The following is a 19941-nucleotide window of genomic DNA, read 5'->3' on the forward strand; positions in this document are numbered from 1 at the left end:
GTCCACTTCCTCCTTTTCCTGCGAATAGTTACATTTTTAGGACTTGCTGATTGTGACATAAAAATGAACTTTTTCCTCTGTGCGGATGTTTGAACTCGCGGTGCTGTGATCTTCCCCGTCCCGGCGCTGTGATTTAAGGGGTTAACCTCTGTGCTGGGATCCTCTCCGTCTTCTTCACCCACCTACGCTTCCAGCTTCTCCTAATAATATTATACTGGGAAGTGCGGGGGAGGGGGAAGCGGCTCCTGTGATTAATCTCCCCCCCCCCCCAAAGCTCTGACACCCCCAATATCATCTCTGTTCCATGGGAAAGTAGGCTGGTCAGCCCCTCTTTTTTTTTTCTTATCAATGGCTTCCCTCCCTCACCTTTCCAAAAAAGTCCCTGGCAAGCCGGGGACCCCAAACGTGCCAACTTCTTCTTTTTTTTTCCTTTTTTCTTTTGTAAATCAAATTGAGAAGAAACAGTTATTTGGGAAGAGATATTACAGCCCAACTCTGGAGGGTTCTTCATTCTTCATTCTTCTCATCAGTCTTCTGTGGAATCGTTAAAATAGTGGACGGCTTTTATTATATTCATTTCCAATGCGTAGTATTTGTATGTCAAAATCACCGGCTAAAGTACCACGTGCCCCTCTGCGGGATATGGTGTGCACCAGTCACATTAGCGCATCTCCAAAGTCAAACGTTTTCCCAGTGCGATTTTTGAGCGGCTTGGCTCCGACTTTACATTCTCTGGACCAAAAGTTGCATTAAAAGTCACACCACAGTAGTGCAGGCACCTTTTTCAAAATCCCTGCAACTTTAAGGCGCACCGGTTTGAACGGGTGCCATTGAAAGGAAAGGGCTGCGACTTGTCATGCGACTTTGATGTCCAAAGTTGTGTGGAGTGTGGAGATCAGTGGCGTCTGGTGCTCAAAAGTTTTGGGGGGGGGGGGGGGGGTGCAAACAAACTGAAAAGAACTGAAAAAAAAAAAAAAAACAGCAATTGTAGCCTCACTGTGCCCATCAAATGCAGCCACTGCGCCCATCAAATGCAGCCACTGCGCCCATCAAATGCAGCCACTGCGCCCATCAATTGCAGCCACTGCGCCCATCAATTGCAGCCACTGCGCCCATCAATTGCAGCCACTGCGCCCATCAAATGCAGCCACTGCGCCCACTGCGCCCATCAAATGCAGCCACTGCGCCTATCAAATGCAGCCACTGCGCCCATCAAATGCAGCCACTGCGCCCATCAAATGCAGCCACTGCGCCCATCAAATGCAGCCACTGCGCCCATCAAATGCGGCCACTGCGCCCATCAAATGCGGCCACTGCGCCCATCAACTGCGGCCACTGCGGCCATCAAATGCAGCCACTGCGGCGATCAAATGCAGCCACTGCGCCCATCAAATGCAGCCACTGTACCAGCAAATGCAGCCACTGTGCCCATCAATTGCAGCCACTGTGCCCATCACTGTGCCCATCAATTGCAGCCGCTGTGCCCATCAATTGCAGCCACTTGTGCCATCAAATGCAGCCACTGTGCCCATTGAATGCAGCCACTGTGCCCATCAATTGCAGCCACTTGTGCCATTGAATGCAGCCACTTGTGCCCATCAAACGCAGCCACTTGTGCCCATCAATTGCAGCCACTGTGCCCATCAATTGCAGCCACTGTGCCCATCAATTGCAGCCACTGTGCCATCAAATGCAGCCACTTGTGCCATCGAATGCAGCCGCCTGTGCCCATCGAATGCAGCCGCCTGTGCCCATCGAATGCAGCCGCCTGTGCCCATCGAATGCAGCCGCTTGTGCCCATCAGTTGCAGCCACTGTGCCCATCAATTGCAGCCATCAATTGCAGCCACTGTGCCCATGAAATGCAGCTGCTTGTGCCATTGAATGCAGCCACTTGTGCCCATGAAATGCTGCCACTTGTGGCCATCAAATGCAGCCACTTGTGGCCATCAAATGCTGCCACTGTTCCGCATCATATGCAACCACTTGTGTGTGTGTGTGTGTGTGTGTATATATATATATATATATATATAGAGAGAGAGAGAGAGAGAGAGAGAGAGACAGGAGGGCAAAATACTGGGATCAAGTGGGCACAGTGTTGAGATCAGGAGGGCACAGTACTGGGTTCACAAGGGCACAATTCTGGGATCAGGAGGGCACAGTACTGGGATCAGGCGGACACAGTACATGGGGGGTTTAGGAGGGCAAAGTACAGGTTCTGGGATTCTGCCTGGGACACGACCATCCCGGGACAGCTTAGTAAAAAGCGTGACCGTCCTGTCAAATCTGGGACAGTTGGCAAGTATGATGCAATGCAAGATTATCATGGGGCCCCTGGGCACTGCCCAGGGGTGCTCATGCATTAAGACAGCACTGAACCCGTCTCTGTTAGCTGTGCGTTTTTTCTTTTCTGTGAAAATGGAAGAGGGTAGAAGTGACGTGGTTTATTCATGGTGGATTGTGTGTATTGTACCCGGCAGACGTGGTGACAGGTACCGGTAAGACAGGTGTGCCGCGTAGGGCGAGTGTCAGCAGTGTGTTTCGGCACTTGTCAGTAGCAAGTCCCAGCAGGCCGGGGGAGGCTTGTGAGCGCACGGGATAATCTGCGGGGAGAATGGTAAATGAATACAGGGGATTAGTCTGCGTGTAAATAAATTAGAGCGGGGGATAATTGACGCCTGGGACCGGAAAAACTGGCCGCCCAACCACAGACATGTCCGAACCCGAGATCCGATTCCCCAGACTTTATGTAATGCTGGATTGCGGAGTTTCTGGTTTTCTTTAATCCGATTCCATAGAGCCAAAGCAGCCATGAGTCTGGGGCGGCACAAAGTGTGGTCCTTGGCACTTCCAGCTTCCATTCATTAGGTGTGAAGAGGTGGCTGGACGGTCCGACTTGCAGCCCTGGCATTCTATAGGAAGATCTTCACCTAGACAGGATCGCTATTCCTGCAGTGCGCACGTGTTTATGTACAGGGCAGGCATGAATGGTGCCAGCCTTTCCATAGAGAATGCTGATGAGCAATGATAACCTACGGGCTTTATTCTTCCTTTTTGTCCATCTTGGGGCTCCTTTACACTTGTGGTTGAGGGGAGGTAAAAATACACGACTGAGCAACTTTTTTCGCCCCTTAACCGTGCCACCTCAAGCTGCCCAAGCAGTGGCCGGGGGGCTCACACATGCAGCAGCCGTGATTCTTTACTTTAGGGCCTTGGTAGGAGTGGTGTGGTGGTTGATGGGCACTACCCCCCTCTCCCGTGCCAAATGCAACCCATTAAAATCAATGGTGCCATGCTGCAGCCACCCCACAACCATGTGCAATGCACAAGGCTGCGATGCGGTAGTACGGCATTTAGGTGGTTAAAATAGGCAGTGGGTAAGGCGACCTATCGTCTCCTCGCCACTTTTCAAATGCCTCCAAAATGTCCAAAAGTCGCATAACAAGTGGCACAAGTGGGCATGCAGCTGCTAATGCGGTGGGGCCTCTCCCCATTAAAAGCCTGGCCCCTAATGCCCCTCCGTCCTGCCGTTTTGCATACCCGCTTGCTGATCGCCTCACATAGAAGCACGGCAGCAAAGCGATATCGCTATCATGTATATGATAGGTGATCCAGCACATCCGGGTAGGGGGGGCGTTCACCTGCCGCCACATCTGGGTAGGGGGAGGTGTTCACCTGCCGCCCCGTCTGTGGTGTTATTAGTCACAGCACAAGCCGATCAGCGGGGGCCGGCCAATGATTGAACGCCCAGCACCCGCTGATCTGCTCCGTCGCTCAGGGAAGTGGGCATGGAGCTGCTAGCGATAATCACAAGAGAATCCAGCAGGCTGGTTGTACCCAAGTTGTTCGACCGATCGGCTTGTTACAGCGCCTTGAAAAAGTATTCATACCCCTTGAAAATTTTCACATTTTGTCATGTCACAACCAAAAACGTAAATGTATTTTATTGGGATTTTATGTGATAGACCAACACAAAGTGGCTCCATAATTGTGAAGTGAAAGATAAATGATACACATAAATATGTGAAAAGTGTGTGTGTGTGTGTCAGCAGGAACACACCAGACAAGTCAGGGATGAAGTTGTGGAGAAGTATAAAGCAGGGTTAGGTTATAAAAAATTATCCAAAGCTTTGAACATCTCACGATTAGAATGGCCCAGTCACAGTCCAGACCTAAATCCCATTGAGAATCTGTGGCAAGACTTGAAAATTGCTGATCACAGACGCTCTCCATCCAATCTGACAGAGCTTGAGATATTTTACAAAGAAGAAGAATGGGCAGAAATGTCCTCTCTAGATGTGCAAAGCTGGTAGAGACATCCCCAAAAAGACTTGCAGAGAAAGGGGGTTCTACAAATTATTGACTCCGGGGGGGGGGCATACAAATGCCCCTCCCCCACACTTTTCACATATTTATTTGTATCATTTATCATTTTCCTTCCACTTCACAATTATGTGACACTTTGTGTTGGTCTATCACATAAAATCCCAATAAATTACATTTACGTTTTCTGGTTGTAACATGACAACATGTGGGGAATGTCAAGGGGTATGAATACTTTTACATTCAGCCTGCTTATTAACGGGTTCAAATCTCGGCCGGTTCCTGTTGAACCATGTATGGCCGTGTATGCCTGTGTATGGCCGTGTATGTCCATGCATGGCCGTGTATGCCCGTGTATGCCCGTGTATGCCCATGTAGGTCCGTGTATGTCCGTGTATGGCCCGTGTATGTCCGTGTATGGCCCGTGTATGTCCGTGTATGGCCCATGTATGGCCGTGTATGCCCGTGTATGGCCCATGTATGGCCCGTGTATGGCCCGTGTATGGCCTGTGTATGTCCATGTATGGCCGTGTATGCCCGTGTATGTCCATGTATGTCCGTGTATGGCCCGTGTATGTCCGTGTATGTCCGTGTATGTCCGTGTATGGCCGTATATGGCCGTGTATGTCTGTGTATGTCCATGTATGGCCCATGTATGACCCATGTATGTACGTGTATGGCCATGTATGTACGTGTATAGCCCGGCCTTGCGCTTTACAAATTATTGAACTGACTTTTGAAATGTCATTACCATATTAAAGCTTCTGTGAGCTTCTGGTGACGGAATTGACATCTCTACTTTCAGTGGATCGTTTTTGTAAATCCCTGAAGCTCTGTGAAGAGATATGAAGTGGAGATCTGTATCCCAGCAGGATGTGGGGAGGTCCCATACATCAGCGCACACACGCGGCCCGGACACGTTACATGTGTAAACAGATGTGTAGATTCTGTGTGACAGCCAGTAATCCACCAAAATGGAAAAAACCTGTTTTCAAAAATTTTTCCCACCTCCCAGACAGGAATGGGTTCGAGAAACCCTCTCAACGGCCGCGGCTTTATGGTGGCGATTAATCATGAACCGTCACTCAGCGCTTCGCTCCCACTCAGCACTTTTTCTGTACACCCCTCCCCCCCCCCCCTCCCTCCAATCGCCCCTTCCCTCGCACACCACTGAAAGCGATGTGTGCAGATAACTCGCGGAGGACAACCAATCAGGGATTGTCTTTCATTGCCCCGACTACACTGAAGGCTTGAACGCTGAAATTCTGGTCGGGGCTTTGGGCTAGGGTTGCCACCTTTTCTTCAAGTCAAACCCAAACACTATAGCAGTGCACAGCAATTCATTTATTTTTATAGTATAAACTATACATATATTTTGCTATTAAATAAAACTTCTAATAACATGAAGTTAAGAACAAGAGTCCCCCTTTACATCAGAGTCCTCAGAGTTCCCCTTTTACATCTGAACAAGCTGAGTTCCCTTTCACTGTAAGGGGGGGTCTCTGCAGACTCTGATGTAAGGGAGAGCTCTGGAGACTCTAAGGGATGCTCTGGGAACCCCGATCTAAGGGGAAACACTGAGAACTCTGATGTATGGAGAGGACTCTGATGTAAGGGGGAACACTGTGACCTCTGGTGTAAAGGGGAAATCTGATGTAGGAGGTGCTCCTTTTACATCTAAACTCGCAGAGTTCCCTTTCACTGTAAGGGGGGACTCTGCAGACTCTGATGTAAGGGAGAACTCTGGGGACTCTAAGGGATGCTCTGGGAACCCTGATCTAAGGGGGAACACTGAGAACTCTGATGTACAGAGAGGACTCTGATGTAAGGGGGAACTCTGGGGACTCTAAAGGAAGCTCTGGGAACCCTGATCTAAGGGGGAACACTGAGAATTCTGATGTACGGAGAGGACTCTGATGTAAGGGAGAACACTGTGACCTCTGGTGTAAAGGGGAACTCTGATGTAAGGGGTGCTCCTTTTACATCTGAACTCGCAGAGTTCCCTTACACCAGTGTTGCCAACCGCCCCCACATTTATGGGCAGCCCGTAAATTTAAGCCCTTTTTCGGGCTGCCCATTAAAGTCCGTTACGGGGGCCCCTGGTGCCCCGTAAAAAAGATGGCCACGAGCCGACCATGCAACTGCGCATGCGCCGTTCCGAAGCCGGCCGGGGCTCGGGAGAACTCATACGCGCTCGGCTGGGGTGGCGCATGCCCAGTAACGTAATTGCACCGCTCAGCACCATTTTTTTTTATTGTATTAAAATTAATATTTTTTACATAGTACAGTGTAATTGCGCTTTAAAAGTCCCTTAGAAACCTTGTATTTATTGTATAGATAACGGGATGTGGCGCTATAAGTAGGTTTCAGTAGCTCGTTCAAAAAATTATTTCTCCTTTGGGTTAAAGAGGAGTTTCCCCTGAAAAACAAAAAAATAAATAAAAATCAGCAGCTACAAATACTGCAGCTGCTGACTTTTAATAATCGGACACTTACCTGTCCCAGGGTCCGGCGATGCGGGAGAACGAAGCCTCGCTCGTCCCCCCCTCCTCTCGGCGCCGCCGGCATACTAAGTGTAGACCACAGCCAGGTACCCACTGCGCATGCGCGAGCGGCGCCGTGCCCGTGATTGGCCGCGCAGTCATCACATGTCCTAGATGACTGACAGGAGGGAGGGGGCGGAGCTGAGCCCTTCCTGCGCCGAGGGGGAAGTGACATCAGGAGCCCAGGCACCGAAGGAGGCAGACTACGAGGGACCCCCTAGCAACAGGCGTTTAGAGGCGAGTTGAAAAAAAAAATTCCAAATGTTTTGGTTTTTTTTTAAAGAATTTTAATCATTTTTTTATTTTTGTGTGGAACGCCACTTTAAATTTTCGAAATAATTTTCTGTTGAAAATCCTGCCTAAGAATTTTTATTCGTATTTCACACCATTAGTGGGGCTGCACCAACAGCCGATTTTTGTGCGGCCTTTGAATTTCAGTAATCGGACATGTTGGAAATTTTTTGAAAAAATGAATGGTTTTTCCAATCAATGACGGGAGAATCGTGCAAGAAATCTAATTGGAAAAAAAGATATACGCATGTGCAAGAAAAGAAAATTCCCGGAAAGAAAAGAAAATTCCCGGAAAGAAAAGAAGATTCCCGGAAAGAAAAGAAGATTCCCGGAAAGAAAAGAAAATTCCCGGAAAGAAAAGAAAATTCCCGGAAAGAAAAGAAAATTCCCGGAAAGAAAAGAAGATTCCCGGCCACGAAAAAAAAACTCTTTTCCGTAGCAACATGAAGGTGAAATTGAAGGCTTTTAGGTTGGTCAAATTTTCGAAATCAATGGTGGGCGCCGTCGGATCACAAAATGCGCAAATTTTCTGATTTTTTTCAAAAGAAAATTATTTTGAAAATTTCGACCCACGTGTGGCCAACCTAAGTCCACGATTGTTTTACAGTGAAAACTCGGTTATGAATTTCTTCTAACAAAAGAGCTGAAGTTCAGCAATCCAAGAGATGAGCCCTTCGCAGTCGCCGTTATTAATGTCCCGTTATTTGTTTCTGTATATCGTAAAACTGACTTTTTCCCACCGGTGGCTGGTCCTTTACGCCGTGTTATGACTCTCGTACTATATTTACAAATTCCTCAGCCCTGCTCAATATTTGTCTTATTTTGGTGGTGATGTGACATTTCTCGCCCCCCCCCCCCCCCCGGTCGGTGTTGACGTAGCGCAGGATTTTCCCACGCTCTCTCGGCTCTGAATGAAGGGGGGGGGGTACTGTACACGAGCGCAGTACACGTGCAATTTATAACGTCCTGCCCTCCATACCTGACAATTCACACCGTGGCCTTCTACCTCCATTACCCCGGATCCCCCCCGGCTTATTTCTCCATTACGCCAAGGACGTGTTTGTTAAACAGAGAGGAGGAGGAAGAGGAGGAGGAGGAGGAGGAGGAGACGTTCCTTCACACCCTCCATTCATGGGGACATAGCGTGATCTTGGCAAAAGGGACTCGGTTGGAGAAATACGACTTTATTGACAAGAGCGGGAGATGGAAAAGGGCAAAACCTCCAGCAGGCTTTGGTTGTAAACACAACATTAAAGGAAACGAAATACGCTTGGGAGAAATGTGGGTCTGTCCCGAGAAGAAGTTCTTCATCAATTAATAGTAAAAAAAAAAAAAAAAAAAAAAGTCGCAGTTTATCCATCTTTAAGGGGACGTTGGTGCAAAGGTTTCATTCGCTGCCGGTTACTTGTTTTTTTTTTTTTTCCACCAAATACACTGTGGCTGCTATTCATTGCAAGCTTTTCCATGACACAGGAATTAAACAATTTCATTACAGACTAAATAATAATAATAATAATAAAAAATAATATTAAAAAAATTAAAAAAATGGAGCAGACTTGAATTAAACAATTTCATTATGAACAGACTAAAAAAAAAAAAAAAAATAAATAAATAATAAAAAAGATAATAATAAAAAAATAATAATATTAAATAAAAAATTGGAGCAGACTTGACTTAAACAATTTCATTACAAACAGACTAAAAAATAAAATAAAAAAAATAATAATAAAAAAAGATAATAAAAAAAATAATAATAATATTAAATAAAAAATTGGAGCAGACTTGAATTAAACAATTGCATTTACGAACAGACTAAAATAAAAAATAAATAAATAAAAGATAAATAATATTAAATAAAAAATTGGAGCAGACTTGAATTAAACAATTTCATTACAAACAGACTAAAATAAAAAAAATAATTCAAAAAATAATTTAAAAATAATAATATTAAATAAAAAATTGGAGCAGACTTGAATTAAAAAATTTCATTACAGACAAAAAAAAAATAATAAAAAAGATAATAATAAAAAAAAAAATATTAAATAAAAAATTGGAGCAGTCTTGAATTAAACAATTGCATTACAAACAGACTAAAAAAAAAAAAAAAAAATAATAATAATAAAAAATAATAATAATATTAAATAAAAAATTGAAACAGACTTGATAGACCACTTGAATTTTTTTATTTTTTTTTTATTTAGGGGTATGCAACATAGCAAAATGGTATGACATTTTTTTTTTTTTAATAAATTCTTTATTTTTTCACACAGATAATAATACAGCGTTACATGTGAGTACATCAGTACAACATATCCTCTATTTTCCACAAAAATATATAGTATACCGTATCCGTACCCTAATTACCCCGCATATACTATATTGACAGCGCTAAAACAAAAAAGGGGAAATAATCAAAAAATAAAATATAATAAATATATAGAGGATAAAATATAATAAATATATGGAGGATAATAACTCAGTGTCTAGAAAAAGTCACTAGCAAGTGTCCATAATATCTCCAAACATATGTAACTCAATATTCAATTGAGCTATCATACTTTGGAAAAAAGTTCAGAAAAGAAGATCCATCTCCGAAGAAGAAAACACCAGTGTGCGAAGGGTCTGACGGCCGGTGACACCCCTTATGGTAATTCACTCACCAGAACCCAAAGGGTTAACAGGCACTTCACTACGACTGTAGAAGTAGTCCCACTAGTGTCCCTCCGGAAAATCGTCTTATCATAACACCATAGGTTCCTCTCTCTCGGGCTCCCTGCTTTCTCACCGATAAGAGTTCACTTAATTCTCATTCACAGCCCCAGGTCCACATATAGAAAACAATAAAATATAGATTCCATAGTGCAACACAGCTTTATTCATTAAAAACACTCATGCGCTTAAAATCATACGTACACAATGTGCACAGCAAAATGTCACATTTAAAATGTCACTTGCAGCGATAACGAGGTGGTCTCACCGCAGTCCTGAGCGCGTTTGGTCGAAAACTGCCTCAGCTTCCACGGCGGGTCCCGGGTAACCACTCCGAATAGCCTGCTCTGGTGACGTATAGCTGCCTGGTCACGCCCATACGCGTTTCGTCATCACGTCTTCGTCCGTGGGCGTGGCCAGGCAACGCAGCTAGTCCATTTAAATACCTTGCGGGGCGGGAAGCCGGATCGGAATAACGCCCACGTCCGGCCCCCTCTCCTCGCATTCGATGTGACAATGTAATGACATCGCCGTATAAGCGATCGTCATAACAACGGCCTGCTAACAATCACTATCAGGCTTAAGGGGAAGGAAATGAGGAAAACCTTCCGCTTTGTTTATTGTTACATGATTAGGTCCCGCCGTGCAAGCCATCAGCATACCGGCCAGGATACTGATAACAAAAACTTATCCTTATTGCCTATCTAAAATACCTGTATGCCTACCCCATCACCTATATTAGTTTAAACAGGGCATATCATTACTATGATATAACAAATCCGGGGCATACTGCTGTAGATATTATGAGTCTACACTAAACCATATTACAATATATCAAAGTCACCTATGTGCAAACTATAAGTGATCAAAATTATCACTCACTGATCGACCAATGGAATAAAATAATAATGATAATGCAAATGGGAATGAAAAAAATAAAAAATAAAAAGTGAAGAAAAATAAATAAAAATGAAACTAGAAACAAAATTGCTGAATATTAGAACCCATGCATTGGATAATAACAATACGCTCAAACTCAAATCCCAACTTTTCTATAATAGATAAAATCAATAATCACTAATAAAGCAGTTAATATCTACCTCTATGTTCAAACCAAAAGGACTCAAAGTGTTTGTACGGAAAATCCATTCAGTTTCTCGCTTGGATATCTCCCGGACTAGGTTGCTGCCCTTCCAATCAGGAAAGATCCTATCCACTCCCCAAAACTTGAGTCCAGTTGGGTCCCTACCATGTTCACGTCTAAAATGTAGGGAAACACTATGTTCCTTATAACCGATGGAGATGTTATAAATATGTTCTGCTATCCTGGTGCATAGCTTTCTTTTAGTACGTCCTACATACATAAGCCCACATGGGCACTGAAGGACATATACTACATGCGTAGTAACACATGTGATGAATTGATCGATTTTGAAATTTTGTCCATTACCAGTAGAGGTGAACTGGACCAACCCTCTTAGATGATTACGTACTGATTTGCAAGCCCGGCAGTTGCGACAGGCATAAAAGCCAGCTCTATCCCAAAACATAAGCGGTTTAGAGGGAGGATCCAGAACCTTTTTAACTAATTTATCCCCAAAGGAGGAGTTCCGCCTATATATAAACCTAGGTCTATCCGGAATGACATCCCTGAGAGTCTTATCCAATTTAAGAATATTCCAATATTTTTGGATAATACCCTCCACCTCTTTATATTGAGTATGTAGAGTACTAATAAAACTACATTCCTGTGTGTTTCCAGTTTTGTTTTCTTTGGGTCGTAAACATTGTTCCTGAGGAACCCGAAGAACCCGTTGTAACTCTTGGTCCAGAATTTCAGCTGGGTAACCCTTTTCAACAAATTTGTCTCTAACTAGGGAAACTTGTGTCAGGTAATCAACATCAGAAGTACAGTTTCTCCTCACACGGAGAAACTGCCCCTTTGGAATCCCCCTTAACCAAAGGGGATGATGACCACTATGAATGGGGATAAAACTGTTTCTGTCCATGGGTTTGAAAAACACCTTTGTGGATAGGTTAGTCCTCTCTCTCATTACTGTTACATCGAGAAAATTAATAGTTTGTTTACTCCAACTAAACTCTAATTTAATATTGTTGTTATTATTATTTAAACTATCGGAGAAGCTCATCAAGGAATCCTCAGTACCCTGCCAAATGAAAAACAAATCATCAATATACCTTTGATAAAATAATAGTTCGCTTCTTCGGTTTGCAAAAATGCGAAAGTCCTCCCATTGGCTCATAAATAAATTAGCCAAACTTGGTGCGAACTTTGAACCCATCGCTACCCCTTTCTTTTGGTTATAGAATTTGCCATTAAACCAAAAGTAGTTGTGAGTAGTTGTAAAATAGAGTATCCTCTATTTTACCACAATCTTCCTCCCAAAAGAGTTAATCACTATAGTGAGGTTATGTTATCTTTAAACAAATTCATCACTTATTCTCATTTCCATACTATTCCCCATAAAACCGCTTACTTCCTACCCTTGTTCCATTTTCCTTCCTCCTCTAACTAAGGGAAAAAAAATAAAAAATAAACAGAAAAGAAAAAAAAAAAAAAGAGAGAGAAAAAAAAAAACGTCAGGTATATTCTGTCCCTCCATGCCAAAAAAAATAAATAAAATTGTATGACATGACGGCACATTCTTGACGAAAGTCATCAGCGGGTAAATATGAACGATACAGAGGTCAATAGTCACTAACCATGTATCATACGTGTCAATACAGTAACATGTAGTAACTAACAACTGAGGGTTGAGATACCCTTAGGTTAAAAAAAAAACACTGCAATGTGGTGAAAAATGCACTATATTCCCAAAAGTATTGGGACACCTACCTTTACACGCACATCAACTTTAATGGCATCCCAGTCTTTAAGGGTCCATTCACATTGCAGCTCATAAACGCCCGTTTTTTGGGCGTTTGGCTGTTTTTTTTAACAGCCCATAAACTCCCCTCTATGTTATCCTATGTGTTATGTGTTAATGCACACATGGACGTTTTTTTGGATGTTTATCAGCAGTGGCTGGTTTCCGAACGCCATAAAATCGCATTCAGGAGTCGTTTTTCTGACCACAAAAAAACACCAACCGCTCCAAAATTTTGCTAACCAACGTTTTTTTTTTAACGTTTTTGATCCATTGAAAAAACAAAACAAAAAAAAAACGCTAAAAATTGCTAATAAACGCTATTGCCAAAATTGTTTAAAAACGTTGAAAGACTCACTGCAAAAGCTACTGGCGTTTTTATAACGTTATTTTAACGTCCAGTGTGCGTGGAGCCTTATGCCCCATACATGCGGTCGGAAAGTCAGAAAGAAAAGGTCCGATCGGATTATGTTGGCAGGAAATCCGATCGTGTGTGTGTGGGCACTATCGGACTTTTTCTATCTGAAATTCCAACGGAGAAAGTTTGAGAGCTGGATCTCAAATTTTCCAACAACAAAATCCGATCGGACTTTTTCCGATCGTTTTGTAGAGAATTTCCGACGGACAAAGTGCCACGCATGCGCAGAATAAATTACGAGATCAAAGCTATTGGCTACTATCCTCTACGTATTCCCGTCGTACGCAACGAATGTCACCACGTTCAGAACGATCGGATTTTCTGACAACTTTGTCCGACCGTATGTATGCAACACAAGTTTTGGACAAAATCCGTCGGAAAAAAATCAGAGGGATTTTGTTGTCGGAATGTCCGACCGTGTGTACAGGGCGTTAATCCGTAGGGTTCAATATTGAGCCGGCCCACCCTTTGCAGCTATAACAGCTTCACCTCTTCTGGGAAGGCCGCCCACAAGGTTTAGGAGGGTGTCTATGGGAATGTTTGACCATTCTTCCAGAAGAGCATTTGTGAGATCAGGCGCTGATGTTGGATGAGAAGGCCTGGCTCGCGGTCTTTAATTCATCCTAAAGGTGTTCTATCGGGCTGAGGTCAGGTCAGTTCCTCCACCCCAAACTCGCTCATCCATTTCTTTATGGACCTTGCTATGTGCACTGGTCCAAATCATTTGGTGGAGGGGGGAATATTTTGTGTTTTTTTTTTTTTTTCAGGGGTCTTTGGGCAGAAAAAAAGGAATAAAAAGACGGAAAATTAAAAAAATAATAATAATTATTTATTGCTATAAAACATAAAAAATTAAACAATTTTAATTTCTTTACAAATTTAGACAAAAATTTATTCTGCTACGTCTTTGGTTAATCAATCCCAATAAGTGTATATTATTTAGTTATAACGTCTTGTATAGATACTGATATTTTTATTTCAATTATTTTTTTCCGTACTAGTAATGGTGATCAGCGACTTATAATGGAACTGTGATAGTGTGATGGGCAATCTGACACTAGCTGGTGCCGGCTGGGAGGTACACTAACTGACACTGATTGACATCAATAGTGACACCAATAAAGTGATCGGTGCTAATACTATACACCAGGGATATGCAATTAGTGGACCTCCAGCTGTTGCAGAACTACAAGTCCCATGAGGCATAGCAAGACTCTGACAGTTACAAGCATGACAGCCAGAGGCAGAGGCATGATGGGACTTGTAGTTTTGCAACAGCTGGAGGTCCGCTAATTGCAGATCCCTACTATACACTGTCACTGTACTAATGACACTGGTTGGGAAGGAGTTAACATCTAGGGCAGTGATGGCGAACCTTGGCACCCCATATATTTTGAAACTACATTTGCCATGATGCTCACCTACTCTGCAGTGTAGTGGAGCATCATGGGACATGTAGTTCCAAAACATCAGGGGTGCCAAGGTTTCCCTATCCTTGATCTAGGGCAATCGACGGGTTAAATGTGTGCCTAAGAATGTGTAATGTGTGTGGCTTTTACTAAGTGATCTTGCTGTTTTTTCCCTCTGCTATTAAAATTCTATTTAAGTATTTATTTTAAAAGTGGAACTTAAAGCATTTTTTTTTTTGTCATTTTGGACAGAGTATGGGAGGGTCATAACCCCTCTCACATCGTGTTCCAGTGTGGAGATCTCCCTTCACTTCCTGATGCATATCCAAAACAGGAAGTGAGAGGAAATCCCTCCGAAGGGATGCTGTAGGCATGCAAACCCCAAACATAGAATAACAATTTTGTGTTCTCCCTCTTTTAGGTGTTCACGTCACATGGGCCAACCGTCATTATGCCGACCTGGTTCTGCTCCCGGGAGTGGTTCTGTTATGTGGGACAGTTTGTTGAAGATGGACAGGTAGGAGAAAAAGCTTCTACACCCAATGTTCTCAATGTAAAAGGTCTATTGACATCATGATTCTGAGGCCAATTCCCTTCAGTGTTTTCTCAGTGTATTTATAATATACAGCCAAAGGCCACAAAGCTGTGAGGACGGGGACATAACATTTGTGACTGCAGCACAGTGATGTCACTGGTCTCTAGTGATTGGATAGGCTGTGTTCTCATGAATATGAAGGGTCTCGGTGATGTCACTGGTCTCTAGTGATTGGATAGGCTGTGTTCTCAGGAATATGATGGGTCTCGGTGATGTCACTGGTCTCTAGTGATTGGATAGGCTGTGTTCTCATGAATATGAAGGGTCTCGGTGATGTCACTGGTCTCTAGTGATTGGATAGGCTGTGTTCTCATGAATATGAAGGGTCTCGGTGATGTCACTGGTCTCTAGTGATTGGATAGCCTGTGTTCTCATGAATATGAAGAGTCTCGGTGATGTCACTGGTCTCTAGGGATTGGATAGGCTGTGTTCTCATGAATATGAAGGGTCTTGTGATGTCACTGGTCTCTAGTGATTGGATAGGCTGTGTTCTCATGAATATGAAGGGTCTCGGTGATGTCACTGGTCTCTAGGGATTGGATAGGCTGTGTTCTCATGAATATGAAGGGTCTCGGTGATGTTACTGGTCTCTAGTGATTGGATAGGCTGTATTCTCAGGAATATGAAGGGTCTCGGTAATGTCACTGGTCTCTAGTGATTGGATAGGCTGTATTCTCAGGAATATGAAGGGTCTCGGTGATGTCACTGGTCTCTAGTGATTGGATAGGCTTTGTTCTCAGGAATATGAAGGGTCTCGGTGATGTCACTGGTCTCTAGTGATTGGATAGGCTGTGTTCTCAGGAATATGAAGGGTCTCGGTGATGTCACTGGTCTCTAGTGATTGGATAGGCTGTGTTCTCAGGAATATGAAGGGTCTCTGTGATGTCACTGGTCTCTAGTGATTGGATAGGCTGTATTCTCAGGAATATGAAGGGTCTCGGTGATGTCACTGGTCTCTAGTGATTGGGTAGGATGTGTTCTCATGAATATGAAGAGTCTCGGTGATGTCACTGGTCTCTAGTGATTGGATAGGCTGTGTTCTCATGAATATGAAGGGTCTCGGTGATGTCACTGGTCTCTAGTGATTGGATAGGCTGTGTTCTCATGAATATGAAGGGTCTCAATGATGTCACTGGTCTCTAGTGATTGGATAGGCTGTGTTCTCAGGAATATGAAGGGTCTCGGTGATGTCACTGGTCTCTAGTGATTGGATAGGCTGTGTTCTCATGAATATGAAGGGTCTCGGTGATGTCACTGGTCTCTAGTGATTGGATAGGCTGTGTTCTCATGAATATGAAGGGTCTCGGTGATGTCACTGGTCTCTAGTGAGAGGATAGGCTGTGTTCTCATGAATATGAAGGGTCTCGGTGATGTCACTGGTCTCTAGTGATTGGATAGGTTGTGTTCTCATGAATATGAAGGGTCTCGGTGATGTCACTGGTCTCTAGTGATTGGATAGGCTGTGTTCTCATGAATATGAAGGGTCTCGGTGATGTCACTGGTCTCTAGTGAGAGGATAGGCTGTGTTCTCATGAATATGAAGGGTCTCAGTGATGTCACTGGTCTCTAGTGATCGGATAGGCTGTGTTCTCAGGAATATGAAGGGTCTCAGTGATGTCACTGGTCTCTAGTGATTGGATAGGCTGTGTTCTCATGAATATGAAGGGTCTCGGTGATGTCACTGGTCTCTAGTGATCGGATAGGCTGTGTTCTCATGAATATGAAGGGTCTCAGTGATGTCACTGGTCTCTAGTGATCGGATAGGCTGTGTTCTCATGAATATGAAGGGTCTCAGTGATGTCACTGGTCTCTAGTGATCGGATAGGCTGTGTTCTCATGAATATGAAGGGTCTCAGTGATGTCACTGGTCTCTAGTGATTGGATAGGCTGTGTTCTCAGGAATATGAAGGGTCTCAGTGATGTCACTGGTCTCTAGTGATTGGATAGGCTGTGTTCTCAGGAATATGAAGGGTCTCTGTGATGTCACTGGTCTCTAGTGATGGATTGGCTGTGTTCTCATGAATATGAAGGGTCTCGGTGATGTCACTGGTCTCTAGTGATTGGATAGGCTGTGTTCTCATGAATATGAAGGGTCTCAGTGATGTCACTGGTCTCTAGTGATTGGATAGGCTGTGTTCTCATGAATATGAAGGGTCTCAGTGATGTCACTGGTCTCTAGAGATTGGATTGGCTGTGTTCTCAGGAATATGAAGGGTCTCAGTGATGTCACTGGTCTCTAGAGATTGGATTGGCTGTGTTCTCAGGAATATGAAGGGTCTCAGTGATGTCACTGGTCTCTAGTGATTGGATTGGCTGTGTTCTCAGGAATATGAAGGGTCTCGGGGATGCCGCTGGTCTTTTAGTGAATATAGCAGAACGAGCACCATAGTTTCTAGTGTGCATCTTGTCATTGTACAGGTACATGCTTTGCCACTTTAACACACTCCTCAACATTCATTTCATTCTGCGATATCTTGCGCTTTCGGTTTTTATTGCACCCAGTGCCAACAACTTCTACTTCAGCCAATTAGATACAAGTTCCTCCTGATGGGCAGGTTGTATGGAGTGTGACTGGAACTATGACATTTATGTTGTCATTGTGAACATATAAGGGAATATTGCGGTCCCTCTGTCCTACTAGAACTATATAAGGGAAGACCGGCAGATTTTCTCATCCTTTCTGACCCAGAAACCCGAATCTCAGTGTAACACGGCCCCTGCTTTGGCCCTGCTGCGATTAGGACAGTCGGCGAGCCAGTGTCAGCAGGGACCCCGTCCAACTGGCGGGGGGGGGGGGGGGGGGGCAGAAATCCAAATGTGAGGGGTCAGATATGACTGTTGTCACCACATCGTCCTCCTACGAGCCTCGCGTTTTCAGATCACTGCCAAGTCTCAACAGGAATGTTGCTCTAGAAATATAAAAGATGGTGTTACACTGAGAAAATAACTAACGTCATGCTTTAAAATTGCGCACGCTCATGGAATGGCGACAAACTACGATACTTAAAGGGGTTGTAAAGGTAAATGTTTTTTCACCTTAATGCATTCTATGCATTAAGGTGAAAAAACATCTCACACTGCCGGCACCCCCAGTCCCCCCGTCCCCCGTTTTACTTACCTGACCCCTCGCTCGCCCCCGCCGTCCTCTTCGTCACTCAGCCTGGCCGCTGATTGGCTGGAGTGGATGGTTTGAAAGCAGCGCAGCCATTGGCTCTCGCTGCTGTCAATCACATCCAATGACGCAGCGCGCGGAGGGTGCGGCGCCGAGTGATACAGCGAGCGGCTATAGCCGCCGGCTGTAGCACGGTAGCGCGCCTGCAAGTGCTTCTCACCATGCGAGGGAGCCGAGACATCCGCCGAGGGACCCCAGAAGACCAGGTTCAGGGCCACTCTGTGCAAAACAAGATGCACAGTGGAAGTAAGTATAACATGTTAAAAAATTTACTTTACAGTCCCTTTAATCTCCATAGGCGACGCTTAAAAACATTTTCAGCCATAACCCTGGTGGCCCCAGCGTATATATATACGTATTGTGGTTGGCAAGTGGATATATTGTAGCTTAACAGTCCTTAACTCTACTCGGGTCTGTACACTATTGTCAAAAGTATTGGGACACCTGCCTTTACACACACATGAACTTTAATGACATCCCCAGTCTTAGTCCGTAGGGTTCAATATTGAGTTGGCTCCGCCCTTTGCAGCTATAACAGCTTCAACTCTTCTGGGAAGGCCGTCCACAAGGTTTAGGAGTGTGTCTATGGGAATGTTTGACCGTTCTAACAGAAGCACATTTGTGAAGTTAGGCACTGATGTTGAATGAGAAGGCCTGGCTCACAGTCTCCACTATAGTTCACCTAAAAGGTGTTCTATGGGGTTAAGGTCAGGGCTCTGTGCAGGTCAGTCAAGTTCCTCCACCCTGAAATCACTCATCCATGTCTTTATGGACCTTGATTTGTGCACTGGTGCGCAGTCATATTGGAACAGGAAGGGGCCGTCCCCAAACCGTTCCCACAAAGTTGGGATCATGAAATTGTCCAAAATGCCTTTATATGCCGACGCCTTAAGAGTTCCCTTCACTGGAAATAAAGAGCCAATCCTAATTCCTGAAAAACAACCCCCACACCATAATCCCCCCTCCACCAAATAGTTTGGACCAGTGAACAAAGCAAGGTCCATATAGACATGTATGAGCAAATTTGGGGTGGAGGAACTTGACTGGCCTACACAGACCTCAACCCGATTGAACACCTTTGGCATGAATTAGAGCGGAGACTGCGAGCCAGGCCTTCCAACATCAGTGCCCGACCTCACAAATGCTCTTCTGGAAGAATGGTCAAACATTCCCATAGACACCCTCCTAAACCTTGTGCACGGCCTTCCCAGAAGAGGTGAAGCTGTTATAGCTGCAAAGGGCGGAGCCAACTCAATATTGAACCCTACGGACTAAGACTGGGATGGCAATAAAGTTCATGTGCGTGTGAAGGCAGGCGTCCCAATACTTTTGACAATGTAGGGCATCTTCTGATAAAACCTGGCATAGTCCAGCAATATTCGACTTTTGGTTTGTTTTCGCTTGTTGTGTTTCTTGGTTTGCTCTATCACGGTCACTACATGCCTCCCCTCCCGTGAGAAGAAAGTGGGAATGGGGGCCGGTGTAGCGCACATCTCGGCCAGCTACTGATGTGGTCGTCTTCCCCTGGGAAGCAGTGGGTGTATCTTCTGTTTTTGGCACCAGAGCGACAATGTAATTAAGGTTGTATTAAAGT

The 19941-nt window shown here is 44.4% G+C and overlaps 1 protein-coding gene across 1 annotated transcript in view; it reads left to right on the top strand.

Annotated features, from left to right (window-relative positions):
• Positions 1–19941, top strand: part of QTGAL (queuosine-tRNA galactosyltransferase) — a 349168-nt gene that overhangs the window by 270615 nt on the left and 58612 nt on the right. Inside the window, exon 8 of the mRNA XM_077458633.1 lies at positions 15002–15097. Coding sequence (XP_077314759.1) covers positions 15002–15097 — 96 coding nt within the window. The remainder of the gene's footprint in view (positions 1–15001; positions 15098–19941) is intronic.

The sequence above is a fragment of the Lithobates pipiens genome, unplaced genomic scaffold, assembly GCF_037356315.1.
Source record: "Lithobates pipiens isolate NorthernLeopardFrog02 unplaced genomic scaffold, aLitPip1_a1.2 Scaffold_28, whole genome shotgun sequence".
In the NCBI taxonomy this organism is placed as follows: domain Eukaryota; kingdom Metazoa; phylum Chordata; class Amphibia; order Anura; family Ranidae; genus Lithobates; species Lithobates pipiens.